At 43.5% G+C, this 22,708-nt stretch overlaps 1 protein-coding gene across 3 annotated transcripts; it reads right to left on the reverse strand.

The window, feature by feature from the left end:
- Positions 1 to 513: 513 nt before the first annotated feature.
- Positions 514 to 21,673, reverse strand: TRA2B (transformer 2 beta homolog). Of its 3 annotated transcripts, XM_080604327.1 has the most exons (10): positions 21,516 to 21,666; positions 14,929 to 15,207; positions 14,540 to 14,673; positions 10,402 to 10,564; positions 9,387 to 9,575; positions 7,849 to 7,964; positions 6,515 to 6,598; positions 2,593 to 2,655; positions 1,746 to 1,819; positions 514 to 914 (listed from the first exon to the last, which is right to left on the reverse strand). In XM_080604327.1, the coding sequence occupies exons 4-10, from the start codon at positions 10,432 to 10,434 to the stop codon at positions 904 to 906; spliced, it is 570 nt and encodes a 189-aa protein (XP_080460453.1). In that variant the 5' UTR covers positions 10,435 to 10,564; positions 14,540 to 14,673; positions 14,929 to 15,207; positions 21,516 to 21,666; the 3' UTR covers positions 514 to 903. The 3 variants fall into 3 exon arrangements, with proteins under 3 accessions (XP_080460453.1, XP_080460452.1, XP_080460454.1); XM_080604326.1 differs by lacking the exon at positions 14,929 to 15,207 and having other exon boundaries at positions 21,516 to 21,673; XM_080604328.1 differs by lacking the exons at positions 14,540 to 14,673; positions 14,929 to 15,207 and having other exon boundaries at positions 21,516 to 21,660.
- Between the last annotated feature and the right edge of the window lie 1,035 nt (positions 21,674 to 22,708).

Consider the following 22,708-nt stretch of genomic DNA (forward strand, 5'->3'; position numbering starts at 1 on the left):
TTTTACTCACATATGCAGATAAAGATGTACTTCTTAAAAGGACAATTGTTGGTGAAGAAGTGAAATCTAAGTAGTCTAAATGTTATGACATTGCCTTTTGTAAATGTATGGTTATCTACTTCCAAAGACAACCTCCCCCATTTCTGAGAGCTCCTTACTTAAAGGTCTGTATTGTACATGGGATAAAGAATTTCACAGCTCACCCACCTCAATCAAAGTTCAGCAGCATTAACTTGAGTTTACAAGAAGTCTTGCTCCATGTCTATCTACAGTGTGATAGACGTTTCGATGTTTCTTCCTCCTGCTACTGTACAAGTTTCATATGGACTTCTCTATGCCCTGGATTTACAGACCTGAAGACATTACACCTAGAAAGCAATTACCCAACAACACAGACAGTGTGAATTTTACTTCTGGACTTTTTGCTATGGTTTCGTTATGGAATACCATGTAAGTGCAGTAGTCCCCTTTCAATATGTAACTTAGACTTGGAAAAAGTAAGTAGGAAAAAAATCAAACTTCTTTTTATTTTATTTTTCACTTTTTGAAAGCATTTTACACAGGTTTTGATCTTCAGAATACCTTGGAATCAGTAGAAAAAACTAACTGAACAGTTTGTCTTTACAATAGAAACCTTTCAGGAGTCAAAATTGAGACTAAAAAAATACATGCAAAACATACTCCTTTCAAAACACAACTTGAAACAAAGCACCAAACTACACAAATATGCAGAATGAAACAGCATTTAACATCACAGAAGTAGTCTTCATAAAAGGTGTAAAAGTCACCTATTCACTAGGCACTGTTCACTTGTTTAAACAGAAGAGACAATAAAAATATTGTCCACAAACTTGCAATTTCAACTCAAAGGCTGTAGCTAGAAATTCCTCTACATGTCATGCTTTAATAGCGACCTGAAAAAAAACAAACAATATATACAATTAGACTCCAAGTATCAACAGATTTTACAAGTTCCATGTCTAATGTTACAAATGTGCCTCAAATCTGCAAATTCAAGTGCCCAGTGATTTGTCTACGACAAAGTACGACATCAGTACTCTTCTGTCACTAAGTTCCTTCCTGAAGAAAAAGCCCAGTTCTGGCTGATGTTTCAGCGTGCAATACACACTGTAACAGGGGCTGAAGCTAGTTTCCCTGTGTATCAGGAAAAGCAGTTACACTTATTTTCATCTGGACACAAATGGTAAACATGAGAACAGAACCTATTCATTCCAGGTGTATCCATTACAAAGGGATCATGCTAGGAATGCTACTGTGTTTTATTAGCTTTCTGCAAAAACGCAGCTTTATCCTTCATGCAGATAAGCAATTTGGAGAAGAGCACTGTTTAGATCCCAGATTCAGTTAGCCTTCTCTTCAGCAACTTGTCAGGAATTTTAGTTCCAGTATCAGAACCTGCAAGGACTGACAATTTGGCTTTGCTGTCCTAGACTTAACCAAACTGTCAACCTGCTACAAAGTGCTGTCGTAACTGGGTTCCCAAGAAAGAAGTGCTACTTCAGACTTTTTTTTTCTTAAAAAAGTGGTATTACCTAGTTTATTTTGTTGCAAACTAAATATTTGCTCTGCCCTCAAGGTTGCCAGTTGCTCAATGAAACTTTAAAGGGAACCGTGGTTCAAAGAAAACCAATCACACTGAAGTTATTAGGGGACAGAAAAGCTCTAAGGAAGAAGTTCAGGCAAAGTGGAAATTTGCTTTTGACATGAGAGCTGTAACTACTCACGAGGTGAATAGGATCGAGATCTGGATCGAGATCTGTAGCCCCCTCGACTGTAATATGGGGATGGTGATCTCCTCCTGTGGAAGAAAGCAACATAAACAATCCCTTCATTAAAGCCTGTGGCAGATGAGTGTCAGCAGCTTTTATTGGGTATCTCTCAATCCTGCTATCAGGAGCATAGTTGGGGAAGCTAACGAGCACATGAAGAGCTGATTGACATTTATACCGGATAACAGAGCAAACATTTGAATTTTCTTACCCTTTTTTTTTGAGCAAGCAGTCAGATTAATACTACTTTTGATTAATAAAGGAAATACGCTCTCTTGTGTTCCATCTGACTGTGTCCAAGTGTTGTGTTTCAAGCCAAGAGCATCCCAAACAAGCAGAGTAAGCCAAATCACACCTTAACTTTTAATTTAAAGTACTTGTTCTGGATGAAGAGTTGATCTGAACAGCACTCTCTGCTGTCACCTTGCAAATCCCACCCTCAACTCTACGATACTCTTCCAATCCAGGCAAAAGTTTTGCGTTTTCTTGCCTGTTTCCACTAATCCCCTAAATTGTCATTCAGGGAAACCATTCAGGACATTAACTTCTTGCCATAGATCACAAGATTTTCCTGTGCAAAGCTGCACTAACCTGACCCTATACTAACCTCACCCCTTTACATAATGATGAGGGAGCCTTTGAAATTAATTGTATTGCTCACTGCAAAGTGGCAAGCATTCAGCAGCCACCCGACTGCTGTTAGTGTGTTTATAGCTATCCCAGAGTGGATTCAAACGTCCCCCAAATACCATATATGAGTATCTCTATTGTTTACCAGACACCAAAAGCTTTCCTGTTGTACCTGTAAAACTGATCCCTGTCTTGAACAGCTCTCCATCCTCCTCCTCCGCCACCGCCACCTCCTCTGCAAAGACAAAAGCAGATCAATTTTAAAAATTTATAAAGTGAAGTAATAAAAAGATTGCCATACAAGCAAAAGTATTGTCAAATACAGGAAAATGATGTGAAGACAAGAAAGCATCTGGTACCTACACTGAACAAAGTTACTTCCTCGTTACACTCATTTTTGCATCACTGGAATGAGCTGGCTGAATTCAGTGGCAAGGAACAGGTAAGAGAGGACTCACGCTCAGCTGCCTGATGTTGTATTTTACAACGGCATACTCTCTAACAAGCAGCAGTTAGAGATTGGTACAGAGCCTTTGCTTCTAAGAGCATTCCTGTTCTCAGATGCTTATCCATTCCAAGCAAGCAATTATTTATTTGTTTTTTAAAGCAGTGAGATCAGTTCACTGTCCTGAGGAAACACGAGCAAGTTGATTTCAAGGTTGAGGCAGTGGCAAAGGAGACACCCTTATGTTTTAACACTTCACTTAATCACGCTTAAATAAGGGCATCTTCAAAACAGCAGTAAAACTTCTCACTTAGAAGTTGCACAGAACTGAAACAATAGATTGTAATATTGAATATTTAGTGACCAGTCCAGTACCTCCACGGATTTAGATACAGCTAAGCATTACTGGGAGGAGACTGCATCAAGCTTGCATTACAGAACAGGGATGACCACCACAGATAGCTCACAGCAGCTCAAAGAGGCTGTAATTTTAAGACAGAAAAACCACCACATTTCCAGTCAGCAGGTCTATTTTATTTTATTTTTTTTTTCCTCTTCTTCCTCCAAATGTCCTCTCTCCCCATTTGGTAGATAGCCAGTGTGCATACTTTTTAGGTTATTCTTCAGTTTACAGACACTTTTCCAGACAAGACTAAGCATCCCACAGCAACATGGGGAAAATTATGGGGAAATTAAAGTTTTAGTATGAGAACTCTGTCCTGAAAATGCCCTTAAGGCTTCTCTACACAGCAGGCGAGGAAGAAAGAAAATGCAAAGTAATTGTTACCAATTGATTTTCTGGGAGCAGAGTACAAAACAGATTTTAAGTTTATATATCCCCCTAGACCCTTTCCTGTCAAGGGAGCACCCATGGCATATCATAAATTAATTGAGGTCGGAAAAGACCTCTAAGATCACCTGCTCCAACCTTTAACTTTGCACTGCCAAGTCCACCATTAAACCACGGCACTAAGCTCTACATCTACATGTTTTTACATGCAACACTACTCTTCTCTCTCCTTCAAATGACCAACACCTGCAGGATAAGAAGTAGGTATTTTAACTGGTACAGACCATGGCATTTGTCAAGTAGCCATGTGCATTTATGCCTTATTTTCAATCTTTATCTGCTGTATTTCAATATCTGCAACATTAATATCCAAGAAGACAAAGTTTCTGCAGGAAGCTTTAAAGAGAATTTTTTTTCAGGGAATGGAAATCATTCTTGCTGGACCTGTCAATACCCTGAATATTTCTACCCCAAAGCCCTAATTCACACGACAGACAGGATGGGAGAGCACACAGGAAGGTCAGAACATCGCCTGGAGCATGACTGCCTCAAAAAGCTGAACCAAAGCATAGCCATGAATACACTACACAAACTAGTACACTAACTGAAGTGGTCCATCTTCTCACATCACTTCTTACTAGCCTGCTTTTCCTCTCCTAATCCACATCCTCCTCACTATCAGTCTCTGCAACTATGCTGACTAGCACGCACCCAGAAGTGAAGTAATTCAAACTTCTGATGATGCTTTACAAAGATCCGAGCCACAATTCACCATCAGGGATAACAAAACACCTGGTAACGGAAGACTTTTGTTATACCATAACCTCAACAAACAAATTACATTTCAAGAACACACAAGCAACAAACAGCAGATTTCAAGGACAGCCAGTAAACCTTGACAAACCCTTAAGAAAAAGGAGATCCATACCATGAAAAAAAAAAAGACCAACAGTACAGAACTCTCGGCAGACACTCCATAGACCCACACCTTCTAATGGTCCTTATAGGCCCTTGCCATGTTGAAGGGTTTACATCAATCCCCCACCGGGGGGGGAAAAAAAAAAAAGGAAAATGGGAGAAACAAGCTAGAAGCCCCACTTAACAGATTGTTTAGCAGACTATGTTGCAAGACACATGTTTTCTGTTCCCCAGCATTTTGGGGAGCTGCTTCACGCAATGTCTTAAAAGATAATGAACTGAAATCCAGCAGGTAAATTAAGTGTGACAGTGGTAGCTATCCTGGGCAAGTTTTTGCACCTAGTGCCCTGAAATAAACAAAGTTTGGTCAAAGATACACTTTTGTGTCACAGCTACTTCATGAAAGCCTACATACAAGAGCTGGCAAGGCAAAACCAGTAAGTCTTGGTGTATGCTGTCAGATTTATCCTGCTACAGTTCTCCAAAACACTCAAAGCTGATGACACAGTAGGGAAATGGACAGAGGCAGAAAATACCCTGTGTTCCCAGAGCCGTGAGCAGAACACTTGTGTCTCCTGCATTCACTGTAATGAGGTGGAGCACCCCTCCCTGCCTCCAGCAGGGCTGAAGCACCTGAAGAAGCAATGCCCCTGCTTTAAATCAGAAAAGCAAGGCAGGGAGGTGAGAAACAGACAGAAGCAATGGCTAAAGGTAAGAAGAAAAAGTGTCTGAAAGTAGGAGGGGAAAGAAGGGACAGCTGCCCTCAGTGACTGAGGATCACCATACAAATACCGATGTAAGCATACAGAATATATTTCTTATACACATAGGAAGGAACAGAAGAGCACACTGAATGCTAGGAGGATCACAGAATTGAGTATTTGCATCACCTTTGAGGTGTAATAGGATAACACAATTCAAATGCACGCATCTCCAATGCACTGTTGTCAGCAGGCAGAGGTCACAAATGCACCCAGCGCCGACGCATTACAGCTAGCCGAACAGCTCAGTACTGCTACACGTACTGAACACAGGTTCCGCAACCATTTAAACTGACATTGTTCTTAAACACTGGGCAATTACAGATAGAAAAAATGAATTGTCATCTTGCTGTCTGACCTAATAGCATCCCAGTCAAATTCTGGGAATTTCACATGGGACAAGCTCATTTCGCAGTCAAAATGGAGAATGCTGAAGATAAGCTAGCTCTATCGCCAAAACCAATTAAGTACCAGCCGCATTTTCAACAGATTCTGTACTAACTTCACTAACCTGACAATCTATGTTGCCACCTGAACATTCACACCTCTTTTGGTGAGGCTAGCTACTGTTGAAAACTTAAGTTTGGACTGAAGACAGACAGAAGTAAGATATGCAAGTCCTTCAAGTAGATCATCTACACACAGCCTGACAAGAGTATGCTAAAAAAAAAAAAAAAGCTTTTTCATGAAAATGTCCAGTATAGAACAGGTAATTTTCCAACTTCTGATTCCTCATTTTTGGCAATGCTTGAGATGTCCATTGTTAATAGGGGATACTGGTGGCCACTGAAATTTCCTACTTTTCTACTACGCTCAGAAAGTAATTTGGCATTATAACACAAACTCTAATATTAATGAGCACCTGTATTCCCACCATTTTAATGGTAACAGAGGAATCAACAAATAATTATTTTAAAAAAAGAGTACAGAGAATGTTACTTTATTTTTCAACACTTACTGCTGATTGAAAAAAGCATTACGGACTAACTCTTGCTAAACAGCACAAAGTATATCTCCGACCAATCTCATTTGTACCAAGTAGTCTTCTTGGTAAAGATTTTGTACGAAGAAACTACAATTAAGATGAGCCTAAGAACATATTGGCATACTTCTAAAGGTAGAAACATAGATGAGAAAGCACAGTTTAAGCAGTAGTCCAGAATTACCAATAGTGCCTCACCTATATGATCTGCTGTAATAGTCACGATCATCATATCCTCTATCATATCCTCTGTCATAGTAATCTCGTCGTCGAGAGCTGCCACTACAAGTAATGGAAGAGAATTACATTTAATAAAATATAAAACATTGTTTGCAGTGCATTCAGGCAAGTACATGCCATTTTAACTGGCTTAAATTACTACCTCCTGTCCTCACAGTTTAAGTGATGGCTGAGTTTCCCACCTATGCAGATGGAAACAGATCTGCTTAAATCATTGCTTTTTAAAATGCTTGAATTTAAGACTGCTACTTTCCTCCCTTGTCTGAAACCTCTTAACCTTTGGATATTGCAGGCACATGAGGAATTCCATTCTATGGCAACTCCTCGTTCACTTTTAACTCTCAGAAAGCTAATTTTAGAAGAACTTCTCTATTAAAAAAAAAGCTTACATCATCAATACATCAGCTACACAGCCACCAATACCATAAGCTGAGTCTTGGGAAAACAATTGGGAAACCACTTGGGAAAACAACTCACATTCTTGGAAACTTCGTCAAATGTTTACACTTTGGATAGGGTAAACTGCAAAGCTGCACAATAGTATTTGTTGATGTACTCTTGAAAACTAGAGCTTGCAAAGCTATTAGCGTTTCAGAACACGTAGGGGAACATCCATTAATCAGAAACAACTTGAAATAGTTTAGAAATTAACAAAGATTCTTATTGCAGACTTAAATGTTTAGATAACTCATGTTTTGGCATAACTAATGAACATAGGTTTCCGCTTATTGCAATCCAGACTGACACTACATCAGTCTCTGACAAGTGCTACATAAATTAACACCTTATAACTAAAGAGTAGAAAGATGCATATTACTATTGATAGCAGTCCGTGTGCGTTTTTCCTTTTTAAAAAGGATCTGAAGAACCTCTTTTATCAGCTGAGTTTCTAGTTTTCTGAGGCTTTGCCAAACAGCCACACCAGTGTTAGCACATCTCTTCCTAAGGAGACTTGTTAAAAATATGATTAGGCATCAACGATTTTCGTATTTTAGTTCCCAGTACTGAAACATCCACATACTGCGCAGCATGCAAGCCAGAAGCAAGGATATATGTTCTTCTTGTGCCCACATACCAAACTACATGTAGACGCTAACTTTCAGAATAGCACGTTAATATGCTGATAAGCCTGATAAATTAGGAAAAACACACAGAAACAGGTCTCAAAGGAATATATACAAGAGGTGTTCTGTGTGTTTTATTTATTTTAAAACACAGGACACAATGTAACCTGGCCCTTATTGTTTTAGGAAAACCTTGTTTTAGGAAAAAAAAATCAGGAGGTAACTTACTAAGTTGGTCTTCCCATGTAGATTCCAGGGGTAGGTGTGTGAGGTCTTTTTGTAATGGAGAAGTCTACCCGGATTCTTCTTCCATCCAGCTCCATTCCATTGGCACGTTCCTTTGCCTAAGCAGAGATATAAATACAATTAGCTGTAGGTATGAACTTTAGTACCAACACAAGTTCCTAACCACTGCATGAAATATTTAGGAAGGCCTTAGAAGAGCTCAGTTAAGACCCAAGTCTAAATTTCACATATGCCCCGTACTTAAATACTGAACATAAACTCCTAAGACATTCTAACCAGCTGGATATAAGCCTCAGTAATTACTTAAAGGTGACTTACATTGCACGAAATGCCTAAGAGGAACATAATTTACCAATTGTTTCACTAACTGTTTTTAACATGATTAAGAGGAGCCTTTGAAAGTGCTTGTCTGGGGAAATCGTAACTACTCCAACATGGAACATTAAACAGAATATACTTAGAAGTTAAGTCAATGTATCAGTGCTCTTTTAATTTTTTCCCCCTCAAAGACATTCTCAAAATCTACCATATCACTGAATATAGTAATATTGGAGCCATAAGCAAACATGAAGTAAAAAGCCTGAAACCACTGTTTTTTTTCTGCCAAGTAGCATAGCCTACATTCAAAGATTCAACCTACCATGGAAGTCTTATGCCGAATTTGGGAAAAAAAAAAAAGACACTCCAGATGGTAAGAATTGGAACTCATGCAGAAGATAAACCTAATCAGAGCCCACAGACACAGTGCCATCCAAGGCAGGCCCGAGAATGGAATTGTATTCCCCTTCCCCTGACCGTTCCGTAGCACTTGTAAGCACACTCGGTAATCTATTATGTGGTATCGACACCACTTCGATTCACCCAGTCCCTTAGGGTTTCCAGCAGTCACCTGCAGAGACCAGGAATGCCAGAAATATTTGCCTGGCCTTCTATTTTCATAAAAAACTTCTTCCCCCCCCCTTCCTTCTGAAGCTCTACATAAGTCAGCAGGATGCATGCTCAAGCTCCTACAGGGCACCTGAACGTTTGAGAACTGTGCAATATCAGTCTGGTGCACTCCGAGCAGTAATACTAAACAGAGGGTCATGTGGAGCTCGGAAAGAACTTCCATTTCATAATTTGAAGAGAACATGTGTTTCTATTTTCTTTTTCTTGCTGGCACAGTTTGCACCATGCTAGGCTGAAGATTGCTTTTGTGACTTATACAACAACTCAGCCTGCACTGGGACCAGAATTCATGCCCTTTCACTGTTTCCTCTGGTACACAGAAGATATCTTTTGAACCAAGACACTGACATTTATTATGAGGTGCGAAGTTTTTTTTTTAGGCCCTGAGAAGGCAGGGAAGATAAGATACTGTGACATTAGCTTGCATTATGATCATTTCATCTAGCCAAACGGATTAGCGCAAAAGGTTCCTATGCCACTTCAAAGGTCGAACAGAAAGCTTTCCCAGGCTACATCCTGGGACAGGCCATACATCCCAGCAAACAGGCCATACAGCCCATACCCCAACCTACTTCCTTAGCATCCTCAACGTTTTCAAAGTACACAAATGCAAATCCTCTTGAACGCCGCGACTGCTGATCGTACACAATGGAAACATCAGCAATTGGACCATACTTGGAGAAAACTTCTCTCAGATCTCGTTCTGTGGTGTACAGACTCAACCCAAATACACCAAGACAACAGTTCGGGTCAGGATTTGCCTAAGAGGAGAGAGAGAGATCAGAATAAAAATGCTTGCATTTGCAACGCATGGTATTTTACAAGCTTGAGTCCCTCAAAATATCAGCAACAACACACTGCTTAGATTGAGGTTGGATTAATTTGCAAGTATACACTTCTATTACAATAAAACTTACAGATATACAAGCCCCCTTTCACAGAAATACTTTGCATTTCTCAGAGTCCTGTACCAACTATAATGAGAACACGCAAAGTTACTGTACTTGAAGTCTTCTCTCCAGAGAGAGTGGGTGACTACTGACTACAGATACAGAGAAGGGCCTGGATCACATCTTCGTTTTAGCTATCACTTGCCCCCTAACTTTAGCATGAAATTCATTGCTTTCTGTCAACTGAGACTCTCAGCAGCTAAAATCAAGCTGGATTGCATGCTCTCACTTAATAAAGAGACCATCAAGACAGCTTTTAATTAACTATTTTAGTTTTCTAGCCTTTCTCAAGTAAAGTCAAATGATCCTCCCTCCTCATTCTACCTCTGCCCTTCACTGTATACAGCTGCTCGTTTATTACAGCACGTATCCTGACATCAGCCTACACTGGTACCACTTCTGAAGGCATATGTTAAAAAAAAAAAGACAAACCAACTCACCCCACAATCCTAGGCAAACTTACAGAGATCCAAGGTTTACCAAAAACCAAATGACAATTAACCTCACCAGTATCTTTTAAATAGACCCGTGCAGGAAGCAGAATGATTTTGTGGAAAACCCCACGGAATGAACGTAGTGACTTCAAGACATACTCAAGCCTGTTTACACCTCCTCCTCTCCTCTGCAGCATACGTACCCTGTTTCCAATATGGCGCCTGCGAGTAGACATGGGGGAATGGCTGTGACTGTGTCGTCGCCGATAATCCCGACTGTATGACCTACTTCTGGATCTCCTGTGAGAGCGGGAACGAGAGCGTGACCTTGTGTAGTGTCTACGGGAACTCCTCCTTGATCTAGATCTGAGAAAAAAAAAAGGTAGTGTTTTTTCCCTGGACCCTTCAAAAACAACAGATATTCACAAAGTCTAAACAGCCATTTTTTAAGAACCTGTGGTAGGTACCACACAATTAAGACATAATCAATTTAGTCACTAATCTCAAGGACTGACCACTCAATCTTTACAATTAGACTACTGTAGATGCTCTAGAGTGTATCTACTGCAAAACAGTAACCTCAACATCCACTTCAATTAGCTTTTAATTCCTCATCAGCTTCGAACTTTCTAACAAGGATATCTTGGTTTGAAATAGTGTATGCTTTGAATATCCACAGCATTTACAGTAGCGTCTAAGTAAAATTAAAATAGCTGAGAGAGTTCTCTCTGAAAGACTTAATAGAAAAATGGAACAGGAGTAAACATTAAATATGGCCTCACATCAAACATGCACAATTGCAGAAGTGCACACTTCTACTTATTCCAGAATAACACTGCCTTCAGTGACACAGAAAAGCAAATATATTTTTGGGAGTGCGTAATTACAAGCACGGGAATCTGCTAAACGCATCTGAAACAGTGCATAAGAGGGCTGAAGAAATTAAGTGGTAGTAGGCTTATTTACCTTACGGTATTTCAATAGTTATTTAACATCAGCTGTTCATAAATGTTTACATGTTCACCCTTCACGTGTATTTAGGCAAAGGTGCAACTGCTCCCTAGTTTTGGCCCACTTCTCTTTGGAAGCATTCTCTGACAGCACCAGGTCTGTGGAGCTGAGGCCACAAACACTGCAGTTCCTCCTACTACACCCTCAGCTCTCCCAGCACGGGCAGTCTTCGCTGAAAAGCTGGGCAGGCACCTACACTGGAATATTACGCCCAAGCGTGGTCTGCTGTTTGCAGCCACTAATCTGCATGTCACGCAACCACAAAGAAAGCTGCTGCAAGGCTTAGAGGTACACTAAACAGTTCAATATTCAAAGGCTCTTAGTCATAAAATATTAATCTACATACTCTTCTTTACACCTTAATTGCCTTGCCCCTGTTTGTGGAAGCTGACTGAGACCAGAAGCCACCGCTGCAGAATCGTGTTTCACAGTAAGCCAACCAGTGCACCGGCATGAATGCCGCTCTCAACCTGAACCAGTGTTTACTCTCCTGAGCATTTAACAGCTTCTTCCACTGTCAGGCTTTGTCACCAGGTAAGTGTCACCACACAGCCAAACTGCGGGACATACGCTCTGTACATTACAGGCCTCAAAAAAATGCCTTTGACTTCTTCAGAAGCAAGCCAGCTAGTTTTGTCTTCCTCGACCTGAAGCATATGCACATGTCCCAGAGAAATGACTTCAGCTAGACCCCTTACGTACGTAGACCCCTTACGTATGTAGAAAGAACAAGTGATATGGGGGAACAAAGCTAAAAAAGAAAAAAAGGAAAAAAAAGAAAACTTCCCTGAGGCAGGGAAGACACTACAGAAAGACAATGAAGTAAGAACATAAGTGAAGCTCTACACATGCAAAGCCACATTTCAGCCTTTGATAAAGAAAGCCTGAAGACAAACACAGAACCGATGTTCCAGGTTACAGTATGCATCTGTTAAAATGAACAAAAGCTGGACCCTCCTAAACTAGACAAAACACTGAGAGCAAGGCTTATTTTAAATAGGAACTGCTTATATTGCTGCCTTAAGTGCAAAGAATTGTTTAGATTTTATGAACACACAGAACCAGCTGAAGACAACAAGCTTGCACAGGGTTTCCACTATACTGCGGATGAACACTTCAATAAGAACAGCTTTCGACTTTTTAATCAAGTATGTCCACACCCCAACTGATAAATACGCCAGGACACAGATTTGATCGTCAATCAACGTTTAATTTATGAAGCTAGTGACTCAGAAATATATTTGCGATGGAAGCTACCACGAAATATGAAAGATCTCACAATGTTATCTCTGGTGAGAGCCAGTTGGGTGACCTGCTCGTGATCACATCCAGATGAGTGATGGCACTGAAAATAGAATCAAGTATATTGGTTCTAAACACATGCCTTGACACAATTTTGCTCAAATCTGCTAACGAATCAATTAACTCTGCAACATACTTTCAGTATTTCCAGCTGCAGGAATTTGCAGGACAGCTGTTAAATGCTCAGGAAGCCACGGTAGTCATAAGCATCTACTGTTGTTCATCGAAAAGCAAAGTGCCAGATGCCCGGGTACTATTTAAAGGAGTCCTTGCAAGAGCAAATTATTTGCCTGGTCACTTCAGACTGCAGTCTGTGTGTGTGATTGCACTCCTACGTAGTACTGTGGTTATTCGGCAAGTGAGAAGCACACTGCTGGAAAGACCATGGAAGCCCAAGGGGTTATGATTAGGGTGCACAAGGGCATGCTGGATTGTCCTGACTCGCTGGCCACTTTAAAAGGCAAAAGGTTTGCCAAGGAACATGTGTGGTCTCCACCTTTCGGAGCTGTTAAAAACTCAACTAGATAAAGCCCTGGGAACACTACCTGAACCCCCACCCGACTGTCTTGAACGCAGGTTTGGACCAGACCTTTCCTAGGCTGTCCTACGAGTCTATTGATGCTAGCAGTTCCAAGCATTTCTTCATTTAACCTGACATTTGTTCTCCCACTGCAGGGATTGTCAAGTGTATAATCTGACACTTGTGACTGTGCCTGAAATATACAGAAAAAACAAACCCATTTCTCTGCTGTCAAAATTCCTAAGTGTTTACCTTCTCACAAAAGCCTTTTAAACCGATCATTTTGATCTTGCAAGCAGGGATAAACACAGCATTCAATACTGTTTTCTATCATGGGTGACTGCATGATGTCTTCCAGAGATGTCATCCTTCCCACACCCTTACCCCCAGGCTTTGGTAAGCCTAATTCAGTGCTCATACACAAAAATGTATTGTGAGCGGCTCAGCTGGAAACCCCACCACTGAAACCCGAGCTTTTTTTGGTTGTTTTTCTCCTCTGAACACTTACAAATGACTAAAGGTATCATCAACACATTCATTTCCGTAGTCAGCACTGACTTATCTGGACTCTCCAGAAAAAAATAACGTCATTCAGCCATTTACATGCTTTGCTGCCTCTCCATTCATTTCTTTTTAAATACGTACCCCTTACACAACACCCCTGTTAAGTCCAACGCTAGGCGGCTACCAGTGACGTTTATCATCTTATTTTTAGGCTACCGGCACATTTTATGTCTCAGTTAGAAGCCTGTTAACAGTTTCAAGAGAAATCCTGTCACTGCATACAGTCTGTTTAACAGGTAAGCGTAAGGATTGGTGATACAGTTCCAAAGGCATTTCCACAGCATCCACTTGTGGAACAATGACAGTAGTTACGCTACTTTCTCCACAACTTTTCTGAGCGCTTCGGAAGCTGTCTCAAGTTTTTCAGCTTGCTAGTTTTCAAGTTGAATTAATACATACTTAAAAGGTAAGACACGTCAGTTGAAATTCACAATTATTATACTTATCTGCGTCTTTCTCGTGGAATATACCAACAACTACTCTGGAAGCATCATTGCTTTCAGTGAAAAAAAACCTTTAGATTAAGGTGACCTAAAGTGTAAAATATGCTGATACACTAATTTATTTTTTATTTTTATATAGAAAAAACAAGATCTAGAGCTCCTAGCGCTTTACGCTCAGAAGCTAGCCTTTTTTTTTTTTTTTTTTTTTTTTTCCTTTTTTTAAGATAGACTTAAAAGGCAGGGCACCTACACACTCCTTCGGCAGAGATACAAGCCTACGTAGCAGAATACCTCTCAAAAAAAAGCTGCAGAGAGATCTAGCTCAATAGTTTAGCTTTTCAAATCCAGAAACCACACATGTCCCTTTGCATTCCGCGTGCACAGATCACCAGGTACCTCTGAAAACAGAACTGGGCTACAGAGGACTTCAGTTCATCTCTGACAAAATAATCCAAAGACAACTGACTTGCAAGAGGAGGAAGAGGTAAAAAGTAAACTCACCTGGATTCAGACCTGGATCTAGATTTTGACCTGGAACGCCTTGAATCCTCCTTAGATCGAGATCTTGCAGGGGTGTGCCTCCCCGACTTGCCAGACCCATGAGCACTTCCGCTTCTGGAAGCAGAACGGGATTCCTGCACGCAGATATTGAAAGCCTAATTTGTATACAAGTTCTGGTTTACCTAAGGTCTGTAAACAAGCTCCAGTGAAATAAATGGTAAAAATTCATATCTATGTGTCCGGGCAGTTGGCATTAGAACTGCCTAGATTTTTAAGAAGTTTTTCCCTGGTAGACACTTCTTTACCCTGCATATACTTTTGCTATTAAACAGATAATGCATGCATGTTTAGCAAAATATACAGGGACACATAAACAGACTAGTAATTACTTAGCGTAGTGCTTTCAGATTCCAGATTACTTCTTATCTTAACTTCATTTTTATTCCTTTTCTTCATTCTTCCGTTTCAAATTCTGACTTCTTTCATCTTCCCCACTTCACACAAATTGCTCAATATTCTACCAAGTGGGACTTCTGGTCTGATAATTAGCATGCATTCACTTTCTTTTTTTTCAAATTTCAGCTTCACTTATTCCTGAGCTTCAAATAATTCTCATTTATAAAACTTGTCAAATGGCGACTTCCGCATTTTCCTTCTTCAACATTAACCTTAATAGAAAAAGAACAGGATGAAGAATATTTAAAAACTCCAGGATAAAATCTAGTGCCAAAACTGAAACTAGAAAAAAAATGTTCTGCGGACTTTTACTATATATGCAGTTCAAGAATTGAATCTACCGAATTCCCTACTATTTTATAAACAGCTTCAGTCAATTCAGTTTAACTTTAAGCACTAAGCAACTGGATTCGCTATTTATGCCTACATTTAATAGCAAGTGCACAACAGATCAACTGAGGGTCTACTGATCGATTCCAGCATTCGGAAACTCAAATGCTTTGTCAGCCACACACTCAGACAAAATCAACGAGAAGTGCCGTAAGCCAAGCTAAGTCCCTGCTGCGGCCAGAGACGCCTCGAACTGCCGGGATTTGGAACGCAGAAAGCACAGCGTGCTCGGTCTCTCCACGGCTTCACTTGGTGTTGTCCTGGGGGCAGCCTTCCAGGCTGGAAGCCCGGTGTGAACGCTGACGAGCACGCTCACGTCTACGCTGCCCGCGCAAGTCTGATTACAGGCGCGGGGCTCGCGCTTCCAAGTGAGAGCTTTCCAGAGCGAAACCAGGCTTCTGTGCAAAGCGCTCGCACGCTGAGCTGGAACAACAGCCCTCCTGCTCTATTACGCACTTCTAACCGACTTCGGTGGTGACCCAACCTAGTTAGCGCTTTCAGCTTTTATTTTTATGTTTTGAAGCAGTATAATGCTCAACTTCAGTCACGTGGCTTAAACACTTGGCGTGAACGCACTAGGAGGTATTATTTCAAGAGCTTAGAGGAAATTTAGAATTCAGCGGCAAAAATCTATTTGGTCTTTTTTCTAAGAACGAACAATTCCAAATTTTGTGACAAGTCTGAGCAGGAGCGCTTACTAACAACATCGGACTACCAGAATTTCTTCCAAACCACTTGTTTTTATCTCTGTAACATCTCTTAAATCTGAACACTCAACTTTATAGGCATTTCAGACTAAGCATTCAGAAATTCATTAGCCAAACCGATATTTAATTGTGCTTAAACCACTTCCATATGACATACAATCACGTTTAGCTATTCACAGTTGCCTACCACACTGTTAACAGTTGGGGTGGAGGAACTTGCAGGATGAAGCACATTTTGAATCAATACCGAGAGCAACAGAAATAAAGCAAAGTTGGTCAAGGCCCCATTCTTTATCAGAATGTGTAAGGAAGTGTTTTAAACAACAGCCACCACACTTACAAACCCTGCAGAGGGCAGTGCAAGTATTGAGAACTAAGTTACAAATAACAAGTTCACCCTAAATCCATTACTACCTTCAAAAGAAAAAAAAATCCCTGGAGATGAGTTCTGAGTAAATGCATTAAGTTAGCCATAAGAAGCCTTTAGCGTTCTTAAGAGTTAGACAAAGCAAGATTTGAAGAACGGATAAAAACCAGAACTAAGATGTTGTTCTTTAGAGGAAAACTACTTCCATTCTCTAGACGTAACTCTTGGCAGATTCAAGCTAGGCAGAAGGAGCAATGCCCAAGGACAGAAGCTCTAAGGCTGGGAAGGACACGAGGAACGCACGGTGCTGTGGGAGGGAAACAGCAGGGAGCACCTTGCCCACGAGCGTACTGCAGACCCTCTTCAGAGCTTTCAGAAGTCAATAAGCTTTGAAAAAATATAGTGAAGTGGTATTCGCATAAGCAAATGACTGAAGTCTTCATCTCGCCGATAGGTTTTTTTAAAAAGGATAATCTTTGCTATGTTACGTTGGCATGTGTGTGGAAACTGGATGCCTAGCATCGGAGGAAGGAATTTAGGAAAAACCCGAAGACACCTGTGTGTTAAAACAGAAAATTAAACAGCTGGCTTATTTTCCTCTACCAACTTCAAACTTCACAAAATTTTCCAGTTTTTCAGCCTTCGCGTTTTGTTTCCGGACCATCCTTCTCCAAAACCTTTACCTTCTGTCACATTTTACAGGCTTGCATCACTTCCTCCTCACTTCCAGCCTCAAAAGGATCTGCTGCACCTGACCTTTTCTGGGTATTACTGAGCCTGGTAATAGCTCCTGAAGTTTCAAAGCCATTACCCTCCCCACCCTGCCCCAAGCAAACCTCACCCACCCAAATTTTGTAACACCAGGAGCCTGCAAACCCTGCACTTGGTGTGTGCCCCACTGTACTGATGCCCGCTGAGGGTTCACACAAGCCTCTCCCACACTCGGCTTGAAGCAGAGAGCAGCTACTATTTGCTTCTGTTCTGAATACTGTGTTTTCCTTTTCTACTTTTTGCTCTCTGTGAATTTTAAGCTTTAAAAAGAAAAGACAAAACAATTTCATGTCATGACACGTGGAAGAAGAGAGATGAAAAACTTTTGTCCCACCTACACGCAAACACTTCTGGAAGCGGATCAACACTGGTGCTCACCATTAAATAGGCGGTGTTTCTAAGCTTGACTTTTTGAAGTGCAGATTTTAACAACCACCAGACCCCTTGATCTTCACCTGCAGCTCTTCCCAGTCATCAGGCGTTACTGGAATTCAAGGGGAAGCCCTGAAGTCCAGGGTTGTGGTTTCCAAATTATTCTTTCCATACTTTAGGCATATTAAAAACAGTCTGGAATGCTGCATGGAAGATATTTTAACACCTCTGAGCACATTCGTAAAGACAGGTTACAGTAACCTCTAAGCATGGAAAGCCACAACAGCAGAATGATTTTGGGGACAGGAGATAAAAATTTCCATGGGCAGGAGGAGCTGTAAGGTACGTGAATGAGGTCCACGGGTTTGGGTTTTTTTGGGTATTTCTGCAATCCAACTTAACTTCATGGGAATGCAGGTTACAGATTTCAGTTATTTCACAACTTGAAATACAGTCAAATACAATTATTAGTATGATTTAAGCTAAGTTTATAGGGATTGAGCAATTTCCACTTGTTTTCCAAAAGGCAGAGCCCCCCATTATGCATTATCTAACGTGACTGCAGATTTATCCCATGTGCAAGGGGGCTAACTCAACACTCGTTCAACCTTGCTAGTACTGAATCTAGCAGCTGATCCAACAAGAAAATAACAGCTTCTGCCTCTCACCGCGAAGCACACGATCACCAGATCGCTGCTGGGGGCTGGGGATCCGTGCCGCAGATGGAAAGCAGAGCAAGCCCTTTTGGCAGCAGCCCGCAGAACAAGAAACACACCAGTGTTCTGCCGAGGCCCCTGTTAAAGCCGATTTATAAACAAGAAGCAGTACTAATGCAAGGTAAATTCAGGGATGTGCCATTCAGTAACTATTATCTGCCCCCAAAAAACTCTAAGCAATGCCTAAATGTTTTGATTTAGTGAACAGTTTCCAAGCTCCACGAAAAAAAGACAGGAGGGTGTTCTGGAAAACAGAGCTGATCTAACAGACCCTCGGCGCCAAGCCCGGCTTCCTCCCGCGCCGACCCGGTGAGCGGCTGGGTGCGCGGAGCTGCCAGGAAAACAACCCCTCTGGAAAAAGGGAGCAGTTTTCTGACTGCTCAGGGTACTGAATCGGCCACCAAGAGGCGAGATCCAGCTTCAGCTCATGAAGGAGGAACACAGAGAAGGACCTGCCCTTTTGGTGGCACCAAGCTACCAACCAGGCTGTTCCAAACCTGCCCACGTTGCTTCCTTAGGCCACAATTTATTACTAGAGGCTGTACTTCCAAAAATGCTGACCAAGTACTTGAAGGAGACCTATAAAATGAGTATTTGTAACATTCAAGCACTTCTGACCAAAAAAAAAAAAAGACTACTGTATTAAATACTTTCTGATAGGCAGATACCAAGTAATGACTGCTATTACTAATGCATTCACAGGATGAGACTGGCTAGCTGCAGCTTGCAAATACTCGGAGAAGAAAGACTTTCCTTCAGCCACCCTTCTTTCCAACCTGCTCATGCCTGAATTACACACGTTTCAGTGAGCACAACTGTGATGAATGAAAACAAAAGTGTCTTTAAAAAGTGGCCATTTCCTTCAGTGCACTGTCAAAAATCCATTATTTGAAGTATTGGTAGCATTGGATAATTTATGGTTTCTTCACTTTTTTTTAAAAGTTTCTAGAGTTTAATCTCACCATGATGCATGAGTTGAAAAATAATTTGACAGGTTGTTTTTTTTTTTTAAACCTATGCCATGAAGTCAGTTTAAGGTTACGTTGCCTCCAAAATGGGACACCCCATTACTTGGGATAGCACCTGGTATTTCTTCTTCATCCCCAGTGCTGACATTAGGACTTGTGGCTACACCATCAAGTCAAGTCTGCAAACCAACGCAGCTGGAAAGGGAATCAGAAAAAAATTCAGCTGATTCAGTTCCCAGATCTGACTGACTGACTACACAAACAGCAGTACAAGGGAGGAAGCAGGAACACACTTTCAGGAGCACAATTCTTGTTGGCAGCATGGACCTGGAACAGCTTAACAGACACTTGTAAAGTCATATCCTAGATTATTTACCCAAGCAGTGTTCCTACTCTGCAAAGCGGAGACTTTAGTGCTTCCAGCTTGAAGTAGAAAGCCATTGACTCAGTAAAATATAAGCCTTAACTAGGCAAAAAATAACCATATACAACACCGGTAACAATATTCAAAAAGCCACTCCCGATTAGTCTGAAATAGAAGGCTTGTAGCTAAACGGTCCTACCTTTCAGTTTTAGGAGCACAAGTATGCTGTATACAACTTACCTATTTATGAATCACAAAAGTTCAGTTACAGAGAAATAACATTCTTCTAAACAAGCAGATGCAGCTTATTTTAAGCCTTGTTCATGGTGAAAATTGTCCACCCATGACTTAAAAAAACTGCACGAAAGATAAAAATAGAGAAGAATATGGGGACAACTGCTGTCCTATCATCCCCTACAAAGTGATGTTTCTAGAAGACTTTACAATAACGGTTTTAACATTTGCATTCATCCTCATTGCGAATACAATGTGGGTTAGCCTGAGAAGCTTTACCAAAGTTAGGCTAGCATTTTAAGCAGGTTTTCAGCCTGACTCACACGACAGAAATTAGATCAACTTTTTAAATTAACATGCAGGAATCCATCTTGCGCACGAGAAGGAATGCTCCCTTCACTGAAAACATATCTTCATGTCGCTCTTAAAAGCGGTATCAATGAAAATGAGATTCACTGGGGCAGAACAGGTCTGTAATTCTTCAATGGCAGTCTTTCAGTGTCCAATCCCACCTAGCATTTTCAGCTTCCAGGAGACCAAATTTTTCTAGCCTAACTTCCTCGAAGCAGTACCGCTCACATTCTCAGGCTTAGCAGAGTGAATCTGAAGAAGAAAGCGCCGCATTCACCAAAGAAAAATGCTACAAGGCATAGCAATTTCTCTCAGGATTGTTATTTGATATTTTAGTAGATTAGTATTTAATATTTTTGAGCGCTCTAGTGAAGGTTTAGCTTCTCAACTTCCTGCCACCTCCACACCTCCCTCTGATGCTGCAACAAGCTAAAAAGCTACAGGATGCTGCTGAGAGAGACAAAACACGGTAACGACCCCTGGACCGCACTTTATTGTTGTGATAGGAGTTAAAATAAAAAAAAAAATCAAAGCCCGATTCACTAAAGGAGGAACAGCTACAGGTACACCTGCGGCTCGGATTTCGTTACCGACGTGAAGCTCAGCAAGCCTGCGGTATTAGCGGCCAGGCGGCCCCCCGAGGCCCCCCGCCGCAGGCCGCACAACGCCGGCACGCCGCCCGAGCACCGAGCGCCCCCGGCTTCACCCTGCCACTCCCGCAGCCGCGCCCGCGTTTAACGAGAGGCCCGGCCAGCGGGACGCGGGGCTGCGACCGCACCGGGAGGCGGCGGCGGCGGGTTACGAGCAGGCCGGGGGGGGCAGCGCGGGGAGGCCGCGTGCCCGGGAGCGGATCGCGGGGCGGCTGGAGGGCGAGGATGCCGGAGGATCCCGGAGGATCCGGGCTCCCCAGCCCGAGCCCGCCGTGCCGCAGGGGGCCGTCCCCGCCACGCTGGCGGCGGGGCAGAGGCGTCGCGGCGGGGCCCGCCCGCCCTCGGCCATTTTGTCCCTCTCGGCGCGCCCGGTCACCAGCCCAAGATGGCGCCGGGCGGCCCCGCCGCGCGCCCCCCTCCCTCCCTCCTTTCCTTACCCCCCCCCCCCGCCGGCCGCCATCTTCCCGCGCCGAGCCGGGCCCCGGTCCCCAGCGGGGGCGCTCCCCGCGGCCGCGGCCTCCCCGCGCGGCCCCGCCCAGGCGGCGGGACGGCGGCTGGGAGCGGTGCGTGGGGGTGGGGGGGTGTGCGCGCGGGGCCGGCCGTGCGGCGCGGCGCGGCTCCGTGTATTACCCGCTCGCCGTAGTTCTGCTCGCCGCTGTCGCTCATGGTCCCGCCGCGCCGCTCCCCAACGCCGCCGCCGCGCCGACACCACCCGACCGTCCCCGGCGCCAGCGCTCTCCGCAGAGGAAGTGACGTGAGACGCGCGCGCGCCACGCCCCGCCCACCCCGGCGGCCGCCCGGAGGAGAAGCCACGCCCCCTAACCGCCCCCTGAGGAGAAGCCACGCCCCCTCGCCGCCCGCCCCGACGTTAAGCCACGCCCCTCACCGCCCCGCCCCGAGAAGCCCCGCCCCCTCAGTTCCCGCCCTGAAGAAAAGCCCCGCCCCCCTCCGCCAGCCCTGAGGCGAGGATTCTCCCCCCCGCCCCCTCCTGTGTGCCCCCCGGCCGTGCTGTTCATCCCCTCCTGCTCCTTCCCCAGCCCCCTCAGGCAGCCAAACGTGCAGCGGGCAGCCTCCAGAGACCGCCCTGTCCCGCAGCATGGCCCGGCTGGGGGCTCGCTGCTCCCGGGGGGGACGTGGCCGGCGGCTGAGAGCGGGGCCGCCCCCTGCCTTCTGCCCCCCCCGGGCTGCCCGCCTCCCGCTGCTCCCAGGCACGGCCAGGATGCCAAAACGTGACCAGGGAGCAGAGATGGCACACGCTCGGGGGTCCCCTGCTGCCTTTAAAATAAACCCGCCTTTCCAGGCTGGGTGTTTATTGCGGGAACGGTTAAAAAATCGCTGTGATTGCGGGGGGTTTCGTGGGGGAAGTGCTGAAAAGCACTTGTTTAGTGCCGGTTTGGGACGAGAATTGGGCTATTTCTAAAACACCCACGCGAGGGCAGCACAGGATTACCGCATCTTCGCTCAATCCTTGAGTCGTTTCTTCATAAAACGTGCAGGAGTGCGTCTGTGGGGAAACACAAACCTTGTCCTCCCTCAGAGGCACTGCCTGCCGCTGACTGCGGCCACACCAATTTCTTTTTATTCTGCCTTCACAAAACGAGCAAGACGCGGTGGCTGTAAAGCACCATCATCCATCCCTACGGGGGTGACGTGGCTCTGCCTGTGCATCTATCAAACAGGGAGACCAAAATCGGGTAATCGAGGGAACTGCCTCTACTTAAAATACTGCCCCCCGGTCATTGACTTGTCCAGTGCTCTTGGAAGCAGAGGGGCTGTGCGAGGGTGGAGGTGTTCAGAACAAAGTGGTCGGTCCCAGTTGTCAC

Source organism: Anser brachyrhynchus (assembly GCF_964034855.1).
Source record: "Anser brachyrhynchus genome assembly, chromosome: 9".
Classification (NCBI taxonomy): domain Eukaryota; kingdom Metazoa; phylum Chordata; class Aves; order Anseriformes; family Anatidae; genus Anser; species Anser brachyrhynchus.

What these genes read in the sequence shown, in the direction of transcription:
- TRA2B (XM_080604326.1), bottom strand. Translation starts at nt 21,551, where the DNA reads ATGAGCGACAGCGGCGAGCAGAACTACGGCGAGCGG. An exon ending in AGCAGAACTACGGCGAGCGG is followed by an intron (nt 14,674 to 21,515) that starts GTAATACACGGA and finishes ATCTGCGTGCAG; the next exon opens with GAATCCCGTTCTGCTTCCAG. An exon ending in GGCGCCATATTGGAAACAGG is followed by an intron (nt 9,576 to 10,401) that starts GTACGTATGCTG and finishes CTCTCCTCTTAG; the next exon opens with GCAAATCCTGACCCGAACTG.